The sequence below is a fragment of the Lepidothrix coronata genome, unplaced genomic scaffold (assembly GCF_001604755.1).
Source record: "Lepidothrix coronata isolate B3197 unplaced genomic scaffold, Lepidothrix_coronata-1.0 Scaffold2, whole genome shotgun sequence".
In the NCBI taxonomy this organism is placed as follows: domain Eukaryota; kingdom Metazoa; phylum Chordata; class Aves; order Passeriformes; family Pipridae; genus Lepidothrix; species Lepidothrix coronata.
Genome location: NW_016690182.1, coordinates 1,674,725 through 1,692,348, shown reverse-complemented (window position 1 = coordinate 1,692,348; position 17,624 = coordinate 1,674,725). Strand labels below are relative to the sequence as shown.

General features: G+C 41.5%; 1 protein-coding gene across 2 annotated transcripts in view; it reads right to left on the bottom strand.

Moving 5' to 3' along the window:
* The window catches only part of COL4A6 (collagen type IV alpha 6 chain), a 116,313-nt gene that overhangs the window by 35,082 nt on the left and 63,607 nt on the right, over positions 1 to 17,624 (bottom strand). For both annotated transcript variants that reach the window (XM_017816741.1, XM_017816750.1), the window contains exons 4-6: positions 7,657 to 7,791; positions 6,273 to 6,317; positions 521 to 637 (exon numbers count right to left, since the gene is read on the bottom strand). In XM_017816741.1, coding sequence (XP_017672230.1) covers positions 521 to 637; positions 6,273 to 6,317; positions 7,657 to 7,791 — 297 coding nt within the window. The remainder of the gene's footprint in view (positions 1 to 520; positions 638 to 6,272; positions 6,318 to 7,656; positions 7,792 to 17,624) is intronic.

Here is a 17,624-nt window from a genome sequence, read left to right as displayed (position 1 = left end):
TCCAACGCAGACAAGATAAAACTCCAATCTGGTGGTAGAGAAGTGTTTTCAAAAGTAAAAGATATACTTACTTATATATACATATAAAATAAATACCCTGGAAAGTGAATTCTATTTAGCAATCAGTGAGTCTGAAGCTTCTGGCTATCTTAAGGCCTGAAGGAAGGCATCCAAAATTTGATGAATAGACTTGAACATGTGGTAACATCCTTTCCTGAATCAGCATCCACTAACTTAAAACGTGTCAGATAGATGTTCCACACTTTCTTCTGAGTTAGCTTGAATAGTGCCAGTAACAATGGTATAATTTGGTGTGGGAGCATATTGAATCCACAGGATCTTCATTTTATCCTCATAGTGGAATTTCAGTAAGAAAATTATACTGAGCTCTAACAGTGGTAATAAACTCAGGGTTATCCGGGTTCTTCCTAAGTACTTGGCAGTTACTTCTCCAGCAATGTCATGAAAAGTAAATCCTGGCTTAGTGACTACAGAACACTGCATTCGAGTTGGGACGTACAGGCAGCCCAGGTAGGCCAGGAAAGCCATCTGATCCAGAAATACCAGGACTCCCAGTGGTACCATTGCAGCCATCGAGGCCAGGCAGACCTCGAGGTCCAGGTTGCCCAGGGTGACCCTGTGTAAAGGGAAAACAAGAGAATGACTAACAGGATCGATTATTTTATTAGTAATACTGTTGTCTCCAGAAAACCGCTCTCTTCCTTCCAAATGGCAACACAACCCAAAAGAAATGCACAACTCCCAGGCAAGCTCAGTGTATGGCAGACTGCAACAGAACAAGCATCTTCAGACAGTATTGTTTATCCTCCCTAAGGGTTAAATCCTAGAACACTGGCTGCATTCATCTGATTACCTTTTTCTCCGAGGGGTAATTTTCTGAAGTACATAACTTGTGCATGAGTAGGTCCCAAAAGGGCAATACTCATCCCACAGCAGGTCTGAAACATATGGCATGTAACAGTGTTAAACAGCACACAAGGGTGCACCTGACACCAGGAATGGGAGTTGCTCATGTGAAAACAAGAGCAGAGGCAGACTCAACAATACTGAGCATTTATAATTCCAATCTGCTTAGAGTTTCAGTGACTTCTCTTCCTTTCCAGCATGGATTCTTTCTTTTAATAGATCAACAGATGTTAAAGCTCCAGCATCAGGCCATTCAAGCAAAACAGCTTTACTTGTTATAGTGAACTTTAAACCTTAGGCAAAGCAACTGGGAGAAAGTACCAATTAAATTAACAACATTTTTAAAAAAGTATTTGTAATACCACTTATTAATCAAGCAGAGCAGAATTCAATTGTACCTAACTTTGATTTCACACCTCTTTTGCCCTGGTGCAGCTCTACTAATTTGACTGGAGTTCACGGTACTGGTGAAAAGGAAATCAAAGTCTGAGACTTTAGTTACTTTTTCTTCAGTGTCATACAGGTTATGTGAGGCAGAACACACAAAGGCAGAACTATCAGATATATTGCCCAGGTTTCAGGCAGCTCCTTATTCTATACTCCTTTTCCTATAAATGAGTCCTGTGGTGCTCAAAGACAGTGTTTTGAGGCAGGAAATAAAATTAAACTTATGGAGACAGTATTGGTAACTTGACAGTTCTCTCCCTCCCCTCTGTACACAGTGATCTTGATTCATCCCAAAAGTACTTTCATTTGATCCCAAAGATCCATTCTTAAGATATGGCACTAAACAAGGTATGACTCACACTAGCAAAGTAAAAAAAATAAACGTGGATAAAATGGAGATAAAGCAGAACATTAATAATCCTTCATGCCTGACACTTAAAACAAAACACATTTGCATCACTGAAGGTCTTCCCAGTCCAAGCCAATAGCATATGCTCTGACCAAACTCAATCACAACTTGACAGTAATGAAAAGCCTTTTATCTAAGGATCTTAAAATCCCTTGCAAAAATGTGGGAATGCTATAGTCTTCGTTTTATGGATGGGAAGCTGGGGGCACACAGTAGCAGAGTGACTATCCCAAGGATGTAGAGCAACTTAGGCCCTAATTACATAAATACTCAAGCTGATCACTGGTCCCAGCTGCTGCCAGGAGCACTATTGCACACTCCTGCTTACTCACAGCTACCTCCTCCCTGTGCTGGCACAGGCACAGGCAGAACAGATGAGTGAGAGCAGGAAACAAACACAGCAGAGAAATAACTGTTCTGTTTCTTAATGGGGTTAATTTTCCAGCCAGATGAGGTCCTTGGTCCAGCTCATTTGACAACTGCATTGAAATTTGTGCCAACAAAATGGAGAGAGCTCAGATCTGCTTTTTCTGTCAGTCAATAAGGTACAAACTGAATGAATGGCAAGTGCATCTCAACCACAGGGTCAAGGCAGCTCACCCAAACAAGTTTAAATTTGAGATTTAACAAGGCATGGAATGAAGTCATCCCAAAGCATTAGCATCAGACACCACTGCATTAATAGTACCAGTTGCTCTGATGATTAAAGTCTGTTTGTCAAAATATCCACATGTGGTGTGCAAGCAGGGACTTGCCAGGCTCTGGTAAAGCAACAGGAATAAGTTGAAGCACCAATTTATTGCCACTTGTGTTTGTCTCTTAGAAATTATTTAATTTGGTTCCCAAAGCAGGAACAAATCAGTGGCAACCCACCAGTGTCTACCAGGTCTCTCACTTTGTTTACAGCATCAACAAAACCAGGAGCTATGTGGGACAAGTGCACACATATCTGGTTACAGCATAAGGTGACCAGCTGCAAGGTTCAGTGAAGCTGAAGGGCCAACATCTGCCCCTCAGAGCGAGACACAGGGAGCTAAGCTGCTAAAGCTTTAGTGCTGGCCAAGAGCCAGCCCTGGCAGGCAGCTGACTGCTGTCCTCATGTCCTGGGAAACGCTTTGGGTGAGATCTCCTACTCCTGCCCCAGTCTGTAAATGGCCCAAAGGATTCTGGGATCCTCTTAATGTGTGAGAAGGGCTCACAGAGAGAGGACGTCAGTTATGCTGACCACAGTGGTTTCATATGTGTGCTCAATAAATCTGTGCCCGTCACTTAATCCCATGGCATCCATATCTGTGGTTCTGAGCCAAAGCATGACACAGACTGACACACAGGCACACACATACACATATTGTCTCTTGCTTTAGGAAAAAAATCCACAGGGCTTCCTACTTTCTGGCTAATCTGCTATCAGAACCCATAATGGTTTGTTTTAAGAACCTTACCTGAGAAGACACTGAACACTCACAACTGACTTCCTTGAGAGTTGTAAAGTTCTGCCTTAAACGAACCTTTTCCCCAAGGATTTAAAATACTGATTTAAAGAGCTGTTTTGACCTGAAAAAAATTGGTGATTAATAGTTTCCTTGCTTTCACCTCCTCTAATTCCTGTTTTGGCAGATGTGCCAATTCAACACAAGCACCTCAACTGACTAAGGTAAAAGACTCACAGGCTTTACTTATACATGTCAGGGTGACTAATTTACAGATCTGAGTTAAAACACAGGCTGGAGAGGTCACTTGTGGTCTCTGTTCTCACAAAAGGAGACATTCCCTATGAGACAGATAAGGAAACTTGAACTGGTTATCTAGGCCCTCACTTTATCTGAGTCCTGCTTGTACACTGACACTGTGATCCCAAGGGACCTCTTTTCTAAATCAAACAGCACAAAGGAAACCCCGAGAGGAGAGCTCAACAAATATTTAAAAACAGAGAAACAAACGCAACTAAGAGTGAATACAAAACTAACTGAATAAACAGTTTTGTGGATTGCTACGGCAAAGTGGCCTTTCTATGGCAAAGTGGCCTTTCTACAGCCATCACCAAGTGGTTGTGTTTCCTCCAGGAGGGTCACAAAACTGCCTCTTCATGTAGCTCTGGTTTTCGTGGCACAGACAAGGGCTCACTTATCATAAAAATATTTCCTTTTACAACTCCTTGGACAGTTCATGAAAAGCCATACATATTTCCCAGCTCCAGCCTTTGCCAGAGGTGTCCTTGAATCTTGTCCTATAGGAAAAAATAAATTTCCAGAGTAGGGCCAAGGATTTAATGGTTTCTTCTACAGCATGACATGAAAGCCCAGCAATAAACACATGTAGCTGCTGTATTTACTAGGTTAAAGGATTAGTTAGGCCAGCTGCAACAACATGATTTACTTGCCACCCGCATTCCCCAAGGGAACTCTGTGGAATACCACTTCCCTTAAGGTCAACAGTGGGATTCCCCTCTGCATAACCATCTTGCAGTCCTTTGGAGATGACTAAACTATACCAGCCCAGGTTAACATACCAGCACACTACAGAGAATCCCCCTTCATATTCAGATGTGAATTCTCGTGCAGAGAAAGCAATATATTTTCACTTCTCTCTTTCATCTATCAGCACACACATGTGCTCTCTCCTTTGCTCTGAATTTCACACATCCATATAATGTGCATATGTTTGTATACATTTCACAAACCCAAGCTACTCCCCACCCTGAAATGCAATGGCAAAAGTGAAAATATTTTCTCAAGCAGAGCAGGGGTGCTATTTTCACCCTACAATGGAAGCATTTATCTCAGTGGCTAGAATGTAACCAGTAGGAACCAGTTTCCCTTCTCCCTTTTTCTGCCCTGCAGTTGTGGCACAGAAGAGACACAGTGTTGAGCACTTTGCTGTTCATGACCAGCAAAATCTGCCTCTTTGCCATTCACCCACCTGCAGAATACTGTGAAGCAGAGAGAGTAGATCTGCATATGCTGATATGGTGGAGGCTTTGAATCCTCTCATCTGCCTCCCCTACTCACTCCTTGGAATGCCTGTCGCTGCCAACTACCTGGCATTGGCTGTTGCTGTATCTCTGCCTCCCCTCACTGTTGGGAATCCCCTTTCTCCAGAGCCTCATCTGCAAAAATACCCTGAGAACAGCATGTTCCCACAGTGTGTTCAATTAAATTAAGTATTATGGGAACAGCTTGTTCTCTTCAGACCTAGAGAGTTGGCTGGTGGTAAAAGAAAAAAAAAATAGCAGCAAGGGAGTAGAGCAGGAGAGAAAACAGGCAAGGATGAGCAGAGGGGGAGTGAAGGACAAGGGCCAGGAAGGAACTGGAATCAAGCAAGCTCATTTATAGGGCCAACTGAACATTTTCAGCCAATCTATCACAACAACTCAGTTGATAGGAAGTAAGAAAACACAGCTCAACAGTTGGAGCTCCTGGCCAGCTGAGGAAGCTAGGAAGATGAGTAGGAGTATGAGTATAGTCTGAAGGCACAATGATACAGAAAATGGAAAAATGTCATCAAGAAAATAAAAATAATTCTAATATCAGAAGGAGAAAGCAGGATGAGCTAAATAATGTAGGAAGGGCAAGAAAGTTTGGGGCAACTTCTAAAGCTGGCCTGGTTAAAATTTGCCTGAGGTAAAGCAAAAATCTTTGTAAAAATCACTGGGGAAAACCAAAGCAAAAACAAATCAAAAACACTCTAGGCACACAATTTTTGTAAACAATTGTCACTAGAATGTTAAAGTCCTAAAGAATGGAAGAAACAAGAAATTCTTGATGGTTGGGGAAAGTGGTTACCGTGGTTAGCTACCTCTGTCACCTGATCTAAACCAGAACTAGAGCCTAGCGAAGGATTCTCTGAAGGACCTTAGCTCTCATCACTGTTTTCAATCATATCATAGGAACAGATGATTGAGGGAGACCTGATAACAGCTATCACATACAAGAAGGCTACCACAAAGTAAGAATGAACAACCTTCTCTCTGTGTTCCTGACTAGTAGCGAGAGACACTAAGAAGTTTAAACTGCAGAAAGACTGAAGTTAGGCATTAGCAAAGCTTTTCTAACAGAGAAATTCATCTCCATCATCACAAGGTTTTAAGAATTGATTAGGAAATACCTCCTAAAAATGGTCTGAAGCACAGCTGATCATGCCTGTTTGGCTCTCTGAGGTCCATTCTGTAAGTCTATGATTGTATGATACAGTCCAGACATAGTGCTGAGGGAACATGGTGCTGAAAGAAAAGCTTATCAATGATGCAGTGGATCCCCATGTAACTCTGGCTCACTTCCTCAAAGGTGTCAACTTTCTATTATCCTATAAGAGGATCCAAACCTCTTACAAAGCAGCATGGAATCACCAGGTAAACTAACAAACACTGCCATTGTCCTCCAGAGAGAAGCAAGCAATTGCAAGGGACACTATGCATGTGCTAGGACAGTCTCATTGTGCTTTTGTTTGTGACTAACATTCTGGTAATTTATATCTATACATGCAAACTTACTGGGATCCCGTTGATGCCTTGAAATCCTGGAACTCCCATTGGACCCTGAGGAAAAAGAGTACACATTATATTTCACATCATCAGTTGGGATATTGCAGTTACCTGGGAGATATTTTTCCCTCCCACACTTTTGGTTTAGGACTTTAGCTTCCAAAACCAAAATGAGCAAACTCTCCCATGCAGATTCTCTCTGACCACAGGGGTCAGTGAAGATAGGAACTGAGCATCTGAGCCTGACTGGATGCCAAATGAGTGTTTCTGGAATGTTTTAATCAGGCAATTTAAAGTAAAAATATAATCTCCTACTGCACATCTGGGGAAAACAAGATGCCAGGAAAATAAACAATCTGTTATAAACTTAACTCTCAGTGTCACACTTGACTTTCCAAGAGTTTCAAAAGGACTTACGTGTTTTTCTGTCTGTATGTGGATAGGACCCCCAGAGATACACAGACCACTGCATTAACTTCAGACCACCCTGCCCAAGTCACAAGTAATTACCACACTGTTGGTTTTACTGCTCTGCTCTGGATAGTTCCAAAACAGACTGCGTAAGCAGAATATCCAGCCTAAGTTGCTCTTGCTTTGGAAAGGTAAAGTATATTGCTTCCACAAAGGATAAAGAAAGAGAGAATCTTATGGCATGCTGGTATTGCATATGTATCCATTTCAGTGGACAGAAACAATTCTGGAGTAAATAAGGGATATTTTGAGTGCAAGGACATCGGTTCCAATCATTAAAGGATCCAGCACTTTGCATCAAACAGACTGACAAGATCACCAGATAGTCCCAGAATGCAAGTCTGCGTCCCAATGTCCCAGACGTCCTCTAGATTTTAGAAACCAGGTGCAGCATGAAGATGAACTACCCACATATATCCAACTCTTTATTACAGAAAGCACTTTTTCATATTTCCATTCATTCTTTTGACTAGCTCCAAAGTCCCCATTTGATGCTTCCTTCCTAAGAGGCGACAGCAGGACGGATCCTGTGGGCACTGAGACATTTCTGTGTTTGCTGTTCTGCCTATTCTTGCACCCTGCAATCATTGACACCTACCCCTTATAGGCTACTCCATTTAATATGACATAGTTTATAATATTCTTTCTGTTAGAAGTAACTTTGTACCTGCCAAAGACTGCTTGCAACAGCAATAGTCATTGGGCTATGGCTCACCTGCCAGGACAGGTACAGTGTTCAGCAGCTTTGGGATCTGTATTCTCATTCAAAAATAAATGCAGACAATTCTCTAAAGAGAAATACTTGAAATGTTGTTGTGTTCTTATCCCTGGACAGGTAGTCTGAGATTATCTTTATTCATCCAAAAATATATACAAGGCCATAGATCTATTGCAGGGACAGAAAAGTAACCATTGAGCTTACCTTGTCGCCTTTCTGTCCAGCTGGTCCAGGTGGGCCCACTGCTCCTCTCTCACCTTTTGCTCCTGGCAAACCTTCTGGGCCAGTAAATCCAGGTGCTCCTATTGGTCCTTGAAGCCCAATTGGTCCTGGTCGACCCTAATAGAGAATAAAAAATAAATCAATGCACCACATTCACAAACTCCCTTGTAATTACTCTTTCTGATTCAATTTCTAATGCAATTTGATACATCTCAAGGTTGTTAGGACATCCTAAAGTTTTCCCTGTACATTCTCAGATAAGAGTTGTTAGAGGTTATTTCAGGTAAGTCATAGAATCATAGAATAGAATATCCTGAGTTGGAAGGGACCCACAAGAATCATGGAGCCCAACTCCTGTCCCTGCACAGGACAACCCCAAGAGTCACATTATGTGCCTTAGAGCATTGTCCAAACACATCTTAAACTCAGACAGGCTTGTGCTGTGACCACTTTCCTGGGGAGGCTGATACAGTCCCGAACCACCCTCTGCATAAGGAACCTTTTCCTAATATATAAACTAAACCTTCCCTGACACAGCTTCAGGCCACTCCCTCAGGTCCTGTCACTGGTCACAGAGAGGAGAGATCAGTACCTGCTCCTCCTATGGCTTCCCCTCTAGACCCTTCACCAGGACTACCTTTGTAGCTCTCCTTTGGACACCCTCTAACAGCTTTATATATTTCTTATGTTGTGGCATCCAAAACAGCACACAGTCCTTGAGGTTAGCCTGCACCAGTGCAGAGTAGAGTGGGACATTCACCTGCCTCGACTGGCTGGTGATATTGTGCTAAAACATTACTGTTGGAAAATTCCTCCAAGATCATCAAGCCTTTGACTGAATACCATCATGCCCACTGAACTGTACTGCCAAGTTCCACATCTACTTGTATTCTGAACATTCCCAGGGATGGTGACTCCTCTACTGCCCTGGGCAGCTTGTTCCAGTGCTTAACCACTCCTGCAGTGAGGAAACTTTTCCTAATATCCAACTTGAACTTCCCCTGGCCCAGACTGAGGCCATTTCCCCTCACTAGTCCTATGGCTAGTTGTCTGGGAGAAGAGACCGACCCCCACCTCACCACAAGCTCCTTCCAGATGGTTGTGGAGAGTGAAAAGGTGGTTCCTAAGCCTCCTTTTCTCCAGGCTAAACACCCCCAGCTCCCTCAGCCGCTCCTCATATGACTTGTGCTCCAGCCCCTTCAGCTGCTTTGTTAGCCTTCCTCGGACACGCTCTGGTAACTCAATGTCCTGAGTTATAGCAGAAATCTCCCTTTTCCCGGACGGTTTCTGACTTAGACAGCACCGCAGGAAGGAGCGCCGTGCCCTCCCTCAGGGTGCAATGGCGGGGCACTGCCGGCAGATGGAGCAGCTCTCGCAGCCGCAGGGATGTATCAGTGGAAAATCCAGACTATGGCTATGCTGTCTATGGTACAAAATCCAGATTATGGCTATGCTGTCTATGGTACAAAATCCAGATTATGGCTATGCTGTCTATGGTACAAAATGCAGTTTGTGGCTATGCTGTCTGTGGTAGAAAATGCAGTGTATGGCTATGATGTCTATGGTACAAAATGCAGTTTATGGCTGTGCTTTCTACTGAAAAGACAGTCAGTGGATTACATTAATTATCCGCGCAAAGAATCAAGACTTACATTAAAAGATATAGAATGGAGGAGGAAGTTAAAAAAAACCCAATCCAGACACAAAAATCCCCCTCCTTTTAATTATCCTCTACACTCATGTCCATGGAAGTGTTTCCCCTCTATTTCCCTAACTCCGTAAAACAGCAGAAGGAATGCAGCTCCCTGCTGCAAGTGTTTTAGTAATCTCAGCTGGAGACACACAGACTCCATGGCTTGGCAGGTAAAAGACTTTTACAGTTAATTTAAAAATGCATTGTTACATGTTTAAAATCAAGCAAAGTGAAAACAAAAAAAAAAGCATAATTGATTTTAAAAATTCTTTTTCCAGGATCATTTTTACTACCTGCTTAGGCTAAAATATTTTTTTCTGTATTCCATGTTTCTTCACTACTGGAGCAGTTTTAAGTGCCACAATTCTCTCACATCACTTTTTCTGTTGTGATTGTTTCATCCTGGCCTTTTAACTGAGGTCAAGTGCATGTTTGATATTTCATACCTTTTCTGTCTAGACACTGTCCATAGTATATACTTCCAGAGGCACAGACTCCCATCTGAAAAGGCTTTTCTGTTGATTAGTTTTAGCTCTCTGCACTCTGGGCTAATTATCAGTAGAATCCTTTATATTGGGAATCATACAATCGGAACATTAATCCCCAAAACTTCAGTGGTCCTTGGCAACCATACACAAAAAGCATGTTACAAAATCACGTGCTTTGCTCTCACTTTCAGTCTCAGCTTTAACTTTTTAATTTCCCATATATTCAAAGTCTTTCAGGCATCAACTCACAAATCATGGACTGTGGACTGTTTACCTCAAGGCAACACAGCACTGACCAGACATACCCTAAAAACAGGCACATTAGAGTTATAGCCAACCACCACCATAAAAGCAACAGCATCCAAGCGTCCACCAAGGTTTGTAGAGAAAACACACTGTGAATTCCTCACTTGTTTGAATTGCTAATACTTCTGTATTCAATTAGTTTGATTGCCTGGTTAATGATAGTGTTTCACAATGACTGGAACCGATAGGAATTAACATTTTAGGAGGCTTTTGTTCTGCTCTCTAAGATGGGGCAGTAAAGACCAGCAACTACACCTTCTGCTTGTGTTTAGATGAGCAGGGCTCTGACAGAAGAATTAAACATGATCTCTGTGATTTCAGGACCCACAGCTAAAAAGTTCTCTTTGCCTTAGTGCTCTACAAGAAAGATTTTAACAGCACTTGAAGACTTCGTTCAGTGTCTTAGAGTGTCACTAAAGCGTAAGGACACAGTAAAGTGCTTCTAATCTCTCTGATAATGTGATTATGCCATGATAATCAGGCTCTCAAGAATTCTCGCTGTTCCTTTTGAAGCCTATGTGGATGAAAATCATGTTTTCTACACTGAAACAAAGGACTTGCCTCCACTGCTGAAAAAGCAGCATTTTTCGTCACTCAGCAGCACTCCCATGAACTGTTCCAAGATCAGTGCATTATAAAGAGAAGGCATGCTGGCTGCAGGAGCAATTCCAGGATAACAGCACAAGGAAGACTCAGGTTTTACCACAAGGTAAACTTACAGAGTTCAGTACCAGGTGGAACTACTGTCTGACCTCAATGAGTTTACTTTGTGGTAAAAAGTTAAGTGCCTAGTCTTTACTGTGCTTTGGCATCAGGACTGCTCTCAATCAAAGGATAAAAAGGATAAGACACCTCTTAGCAGTGAGGACAAGCTTAAATATAAAATGTGGATTACACCAAACAAAACCTACAATTAGTCAATGGAGCTCCCTATTTTTAATCATTAATATTCAATATGTAGTCCAGTAGCCTGTAGAAAAGCCATTAGTAATTGTTGCAAATTGTATAATTTTGTCTTCCTGGCTGCACGACAATCATTTTTAAAAAGAGGAAAATTACAGACTGCTAGTAACATCAAGCAAGAACAAAGTCAATGAAATTGCTGTGACTTGGAAATGTTTTCTCAAATGCCCACTCGAATTTCATATATTTGAAAACTATGACCTGTATTCTCAAACGTATTTGTGCACCAGGCTTTTGCTGTTCTGCAGCACTAAATGAGATGCCTGTCTGTAAAAAATATGATGCTGGTAAAAAACAGCATTATTTCTTTACACACCCGGGGTTTTTCCACAGATAATTTCAGGACTTTGACCCAGTTTGTGTCACAAGTTCAGCATGAATCGTATGCATCTCTGTTACGCACATATCCATTGCAAAACATTAAAAATACACAGCTGGCTGAGAAATGCAGCTTTTCATACTCAATGTGTGGTAAGCAAGCAGAAAAAATGGCTGGAACAGGAATCTCCCATTGCTTCTGAGTCATCACACTGCAGAAGGTGGTAAAATCAGTGTCCTGGAAGTGTAATTTGATGGCAGTGTCTTTCAAGATGGAAAAGGTTCTGCAGTATGTACCTTCTTCCCTACACCCTTTTAATTCATCTGCATCCCAGGGTGTCATGAGGAAAGTCCAGTATGCTGGATAATGATGAGGCCTCTCTACTGCTACACAATCAGACACATCACAGTTTCTCTATTGTCCCTATCCCTTTTGCCAACTCTAATACCTCACATAAATTTTCGCCCACTGAAGCAGAGCTGCTACACATAGCATTGCAAATTCCAAACATTCCTTATTTCCCATTGCCTCTGTGAGCTTGGAGAATAAAGTGTAAATCTATTTGATTTGTCCATTTGATTTGTCACTGTGCAAAGGAACACACGTGGCACTGGTATGGAACCACTGGACATGTCCCTTATTTCAAGGACAAAAACCAAGTACATACTTGGGGAACAGTTCTACTGGTCTGACTCCCTGTCAAATACCAGCTCAGTGATTCATCACCACAAAAGATACTGGGACTCACTAAGTGAGATAAATCTAGCAGGTCTAATAACTAAGCAGAAAATATTACTGATGAGGAAGGGCAGAACTGATCCCTACTTCTACTAGTAAATTTGTAGACTGCCATATTTCAAGCATCAAAGCACTATTAATTTTCTAAGCAAAATTAAGTTCCTGTGTATGAGAAGAGCAACTGAATTTAAAGATGCTCATGTTTCCTCAAACTAACACACAGTTTCTTCTCTATGAGAATTCAGGGACCACATTTTTATAAAGGGTCTTATTCACTCTCTCTATTCCTTCAACCATTATTTCCCCCTTAAACCATGTTTTATTGACACAAAAAATTGCTAGTGAAAGATTTACTTCACAAGAAAATGCTTTGTAGTTGGAAGCATCTTATACTTGTTTGAGTACATTAAGGTAAACCAAAGGACAACCATTAAGTCACTATGGCCCTAAAAATGTATGTTCTTATATACTCTAAGCACAACCTATACTGAAGCCTTTAAGGAAGATCTATTTACCCGATTCCCATGTTGTACAGGACTGTCTGTACAAGGGACTGATCCTTCAGGATGCTCTTTCACACCAACAAATGGCATTACCCATTTCAGTCGGGGGCAGTCTCAGTAGGGACACCACGTTACAAAAGGCAGCACACGAATCCCGCTGAACTCGGATGAGGTGCCCATTGGTGACTTACCAGTGCAAGGCAGCCACGTCCACCAGTGAGCAGCACGACCTTGGGCCAACCACTTGGACCATCCACCTCCATCTCCTCCCTTCTCCTCAGCCTGCCCTGCCTTCACAGCAGGATTCCTGCGGCAGCAGTTCTCTCTTGCTGGATAGACAGTGACTAGCACGAGAGTCCTGGTCTCAACTGGGGCCCCACAGTTCTACCATAATAATAATAATTACTGATGAAAACCCCTTCACTATTTTCCTAAATTACAGGTCAGATATCCAGTGCCCTGCTCACATTCCAGAGAAAGTAATTATTCTCTCTACTGAAAAACGCTTTGTACTTTTAAAGAAAATTATTCTTCAGTTTTTCTTCTAAAAACTTAGATGAAGTCATGTTCAAAATGGCTTCTTTATTTTTGTGATATAGTTTACTGTTCCTCTACACAGCTTTTTACCTACACACAGCATGAGATGAATACACAAAACTCTATATACACACAGAAATAATGGGCCAATCCTGCTTCTTTCAGCAACTCCCCAAAAATCTAATAGTTTGGTTTGGGGTTTTTTTGTTCTCTGTTATTTTAAGGAAAGATATTAGGGTAATATTTTTTTTTAAAATGTAATTTTAAGAAAAAAGACAATTTATTCCTGTGCCTTGTGAAGTTCTTTGGTATCACAAGGCCTTTCAGAAGTTTTCTGTTTACGCAAAGCAGCCCTTGGCACGTTCACGCTGCCGACTGCCAAGGCCACTCTGGTCATCTCAGGAGTAATCTTTTAATGTAGTAATGAGCAACTGCAGGCTGGTTCTCATAACAATTTCCAATTTTAGTTCATGTGATAAACTCCATTTTCAAAAAATATTTGTTATTTCCAGTAAGCCTGACAAGACATGACTGCAAGCAGAAAACCTAGGCGATAAAAAAAATGCATGTGTTCAGGTGTGTATATATATATGTGTGTGTTTTTACACTCCATTTTTTAACTGCCTTAAAAAAAATCAATGAAATTTGATTCTATAAATCATTTGATGAATCCCATACTTCAGTAATAAAGTTGCAATGGATGGTTTACCACGTTATAAATATAGAACTGCATACGAACCCTAGAAATTTTTTTTTAAATTGGATATTTGAATCTATGAAAAGTTTGTTCCTTAGAATGCTTGATTCCCAGTTAAAAACTTTCATGAAACATCCTGATCCAATCAATTCCATATATTTGCTATTTCTATTTATAATACACAAAGAGACCACATACTGTCATCCTTTTCCCCACCATGGATGATGCCAGGAGTGACTCAATATTAACTTAAATTAGTTATTCCATTTTGTACTCCATGACTTTTGAAGTAACTATGAGAAATGTACAAAAGTAAAAAAAAAGGATGGCTTTAACTCTGATTGCCTTTTTGCTTTGATGTTCTGAAATGTCCAAGTGAGATAAGAAAGTAAGTGCATGTGGAAAGGCTCCAGGCCCCAGAGAACACAGATAACATGAAAGTCAGTGAAAGCCCCTTGTGGGCTGTAACATCTGTGTGAGAGATGCAGCAGTGAGGCAACAGCCTTCCTGCACTGTGCTTCACAGAGGATCCATGGGTAACACTGAGCACCACACGAAATGATGGGCACTGCAGAAACAGAAGGATTTCAGTCAAGGGGATTTTTTTCAAATAAAGAACAAGCAGCGCGATTTACGAAGCATAGGGATGACTCACATTGCATTTCAATTAAATTAATAACCGATGTATGAAAATTATGAGTTAAAGATTATTTTTAAGGTGCTATGCTATGTATTTGAATTACATTTACCTGCCTTTTCCATGATCATCAGCCAGAATTAAGCCTTTTTTTGAGCACAGACAGCGTGAAACGTCATACCGATGAATTGCGCCGCAGAGTATCAGGGCAGCAGAGGTGATCACCCCTGAATCCCCAGTTTACCCACTGTTTGTTCAAGCTAATTGCCCATGAGGTTCAGGTGATACATGGTCATCTAGAATGAAATTTTTGCTAGCCTGACTGATACCTTTAGGGCCTTTTTGTGTTTTAAACTGGCAGGGCAATACCAGGTTCATACACAAATGGAGAGAATTCACGTAGACAGCACATGAGACTGACAACAGGCACTCCTCTGAAACCACGCACGTGTTTACGCCTGACTTAAAGGCAACTGAGGAAATGAGGCATGAATGAGGGGAGGAAACGGGCAGGAACCACTCCTACACCTCATGGAGCGCTGGCAGTACATTACACACACCAACATTCCAAAAAATATGGGTTATATTGAAAGACTGGATTACTTGATTATGAAATCTTAGCAAAAATGGTGAAGCAAGTGAGTTCTAACTGACTTCAACTTACTTATGAACTACGCATTTATTTTTTTTTTATTTAACAAAAGAGCATAGTACAGCCAAAGGTTTGGATGGTTTATGAGATTTTATGGTCTTTTGCAACCTTAGTTCATCTTCTCTCCCTCAAGCCTTCAGTGCCTAATCTCTAAAAAATGTTTTAGAAAGCCTTTACAGTTCCCCGACCTGTTCACATAGGACAGCAGCTGTCATAACATTTTCCTGCCCTTAACTACAGGAAGAGAACTTCTGAGTACTGTGCACATCTCTTGACAGCAGCACAAGTCCTGAACTGAATATTAATACAAAAGAATTAGTTATTTCAGAAGAAAACACAGGGTTTCTCTAAGACTTCTTTCCTTTTTCTGATGGCTGTTCAGGAAAGTAGACAAGGTAGCATATGCATAGCATTTTCCTGCCCAGAATGCACATAAGTCAACTCTGGTGAGAGTATGGCAATGGAAATGATCAAATGACAGCTCACCAAAACAGGAGATGAGTGGAATGAAAAGTGGAAAGGGTCACAGCCCCTGGCTTTATTGGCTTTCATTGCCAGGCTTTTCCCTAGCCAGACTGATGTGTAGATGCCACTGGTTCTATTGACAACTATCTTTTGCCCCTTTACAGGCAAGTAAAGCCTTTTATGGTGATACAGAAGAGCAGGTATCTATGTCACTATTGCTTCAGCAAAGGAGCAGCCAACTGGTTACAATTAAGTTTTTATGTTTACTGAAAATTGCTTATTAAATAAATTATTTGTCTCAGACATCAAATGGGATCACTTCATTTTATCTCATAGTTTAAGTGTTTTTATCTGTTGCTTTCCACATGACAAACAATATGGATGAACTTCCATACACACACACTGGAGTTTATTAACTGAGCTTATACAATTCCCAACACCTGGCTGCAGGCATTGCAGTATGTAAACTGTGTATATATATATATATTCAACAATACATATGTGCATATATATCATCTCTCCAACAAATTTGCTAAGATCAAGCATTTTATTACGACACTAATCACAGATATTCCACAAATCCCTTGGGGAAAACAGATGTTGATTCATAGCAACTTCATGGACATCCACATCAGGACTGGTGCCCACAAAACCACAGCTTCTGACTCTGTTGTAGATACACCCTACAACACACAACTTTTCCAGGGATATGCTATGGGCTCGTGAGGAAAGAAGAACATGCAGTGTTGTATGATTTTCCCTTCCACTTATTCCTAGCACCCCACTGAACAAACCAAAAAAGCCAATGTGTTTCTAAAGAACCGTTTAAGTGAACAGCGACAATGAACTTGCTCCCTCCCCCTCTGGCTGGCATTTCCAAGCTGCCTTCCTCATGGACTCAAGTGACAGAAGATTCATTGTTGCAAAAAAATGTTGTCAGTAGAAAATTAGCTGTATTAAGTAGTGTACTGAACAAGTGAAATCTTGCCAGTGTCAGGCCTGTTAAGGCTATTAAAGGGACATTGTATCTAGGAAGGCAGGGAGGGTTCAGCCACATGCTGAAGCCAAACAGACTCCAAACCTCCACAGGGTCTGCTGTGTCCAGATCTGTTAATTTGCTTTGGGCTCCTCTCCAGTTCTTTCTTTTACAACAAACCCATTTTTTTAAATTTCTAACTCCCCTTGCAAGCAAAGGCTGTGAAAAGGTAGTGTTTCCTTAGAGACAGAACAGGGATGTGGGAAAAGAGTAGATGTAGCAGGAAGAGACTGGCCATACCAGCATTTCCCAGTACAGCTATTCCTTAGCAGATAGGATGGTTTGGGCTTCCCTCTTGCACTGAGGGGCAGAACCACTGACTGTCACACATCCCACCCAGGCACTACCCATGGGAATCCTGCACAGAGAAAGTGGCAGGAGGAACAGCACATCTCAGTGGGCAACTCGCCCTTCCACTCACAGAATTCTCTGTCCATCAGCCCCTGCAGCCCCCATCAGGGATTCTGAAATGGATGACTGAGACAGGAAGGGCAGAAGGGAACAGGGAATCGGTAAGAAAAAGGTCAGAAGTACCTGTCCATTGGCTCACAATTTCTAGTACTACATTATATCTACATTTGACTATTTTTCTCTTTCTGCCTGGGAACTGGAAATCAAGCACAGTGGAGATATGTCCTGCTTCGCTGATAACGCAGAGATAAGGAGGTAACTCAGAGATAAGGAACAGAGCCAGAAGTGTGATGTGGAAAAGGACCTATGGAAGCCATTTCTGCTCCGGACGATACAGAGAGCTTTCCATTCCCCTCATGCTGTGGGAACAGAGAGTGTCATCTTGCACTAGATCTTCCCCAAACATGACATTCAACCAGAAAAGAAAGGAACGAGGATTCAACCGCTTGCCTTTGAATCTTCAAAAAAGTTGCTCAACCTTTTCTCATGACTCTTTGCCTATCAG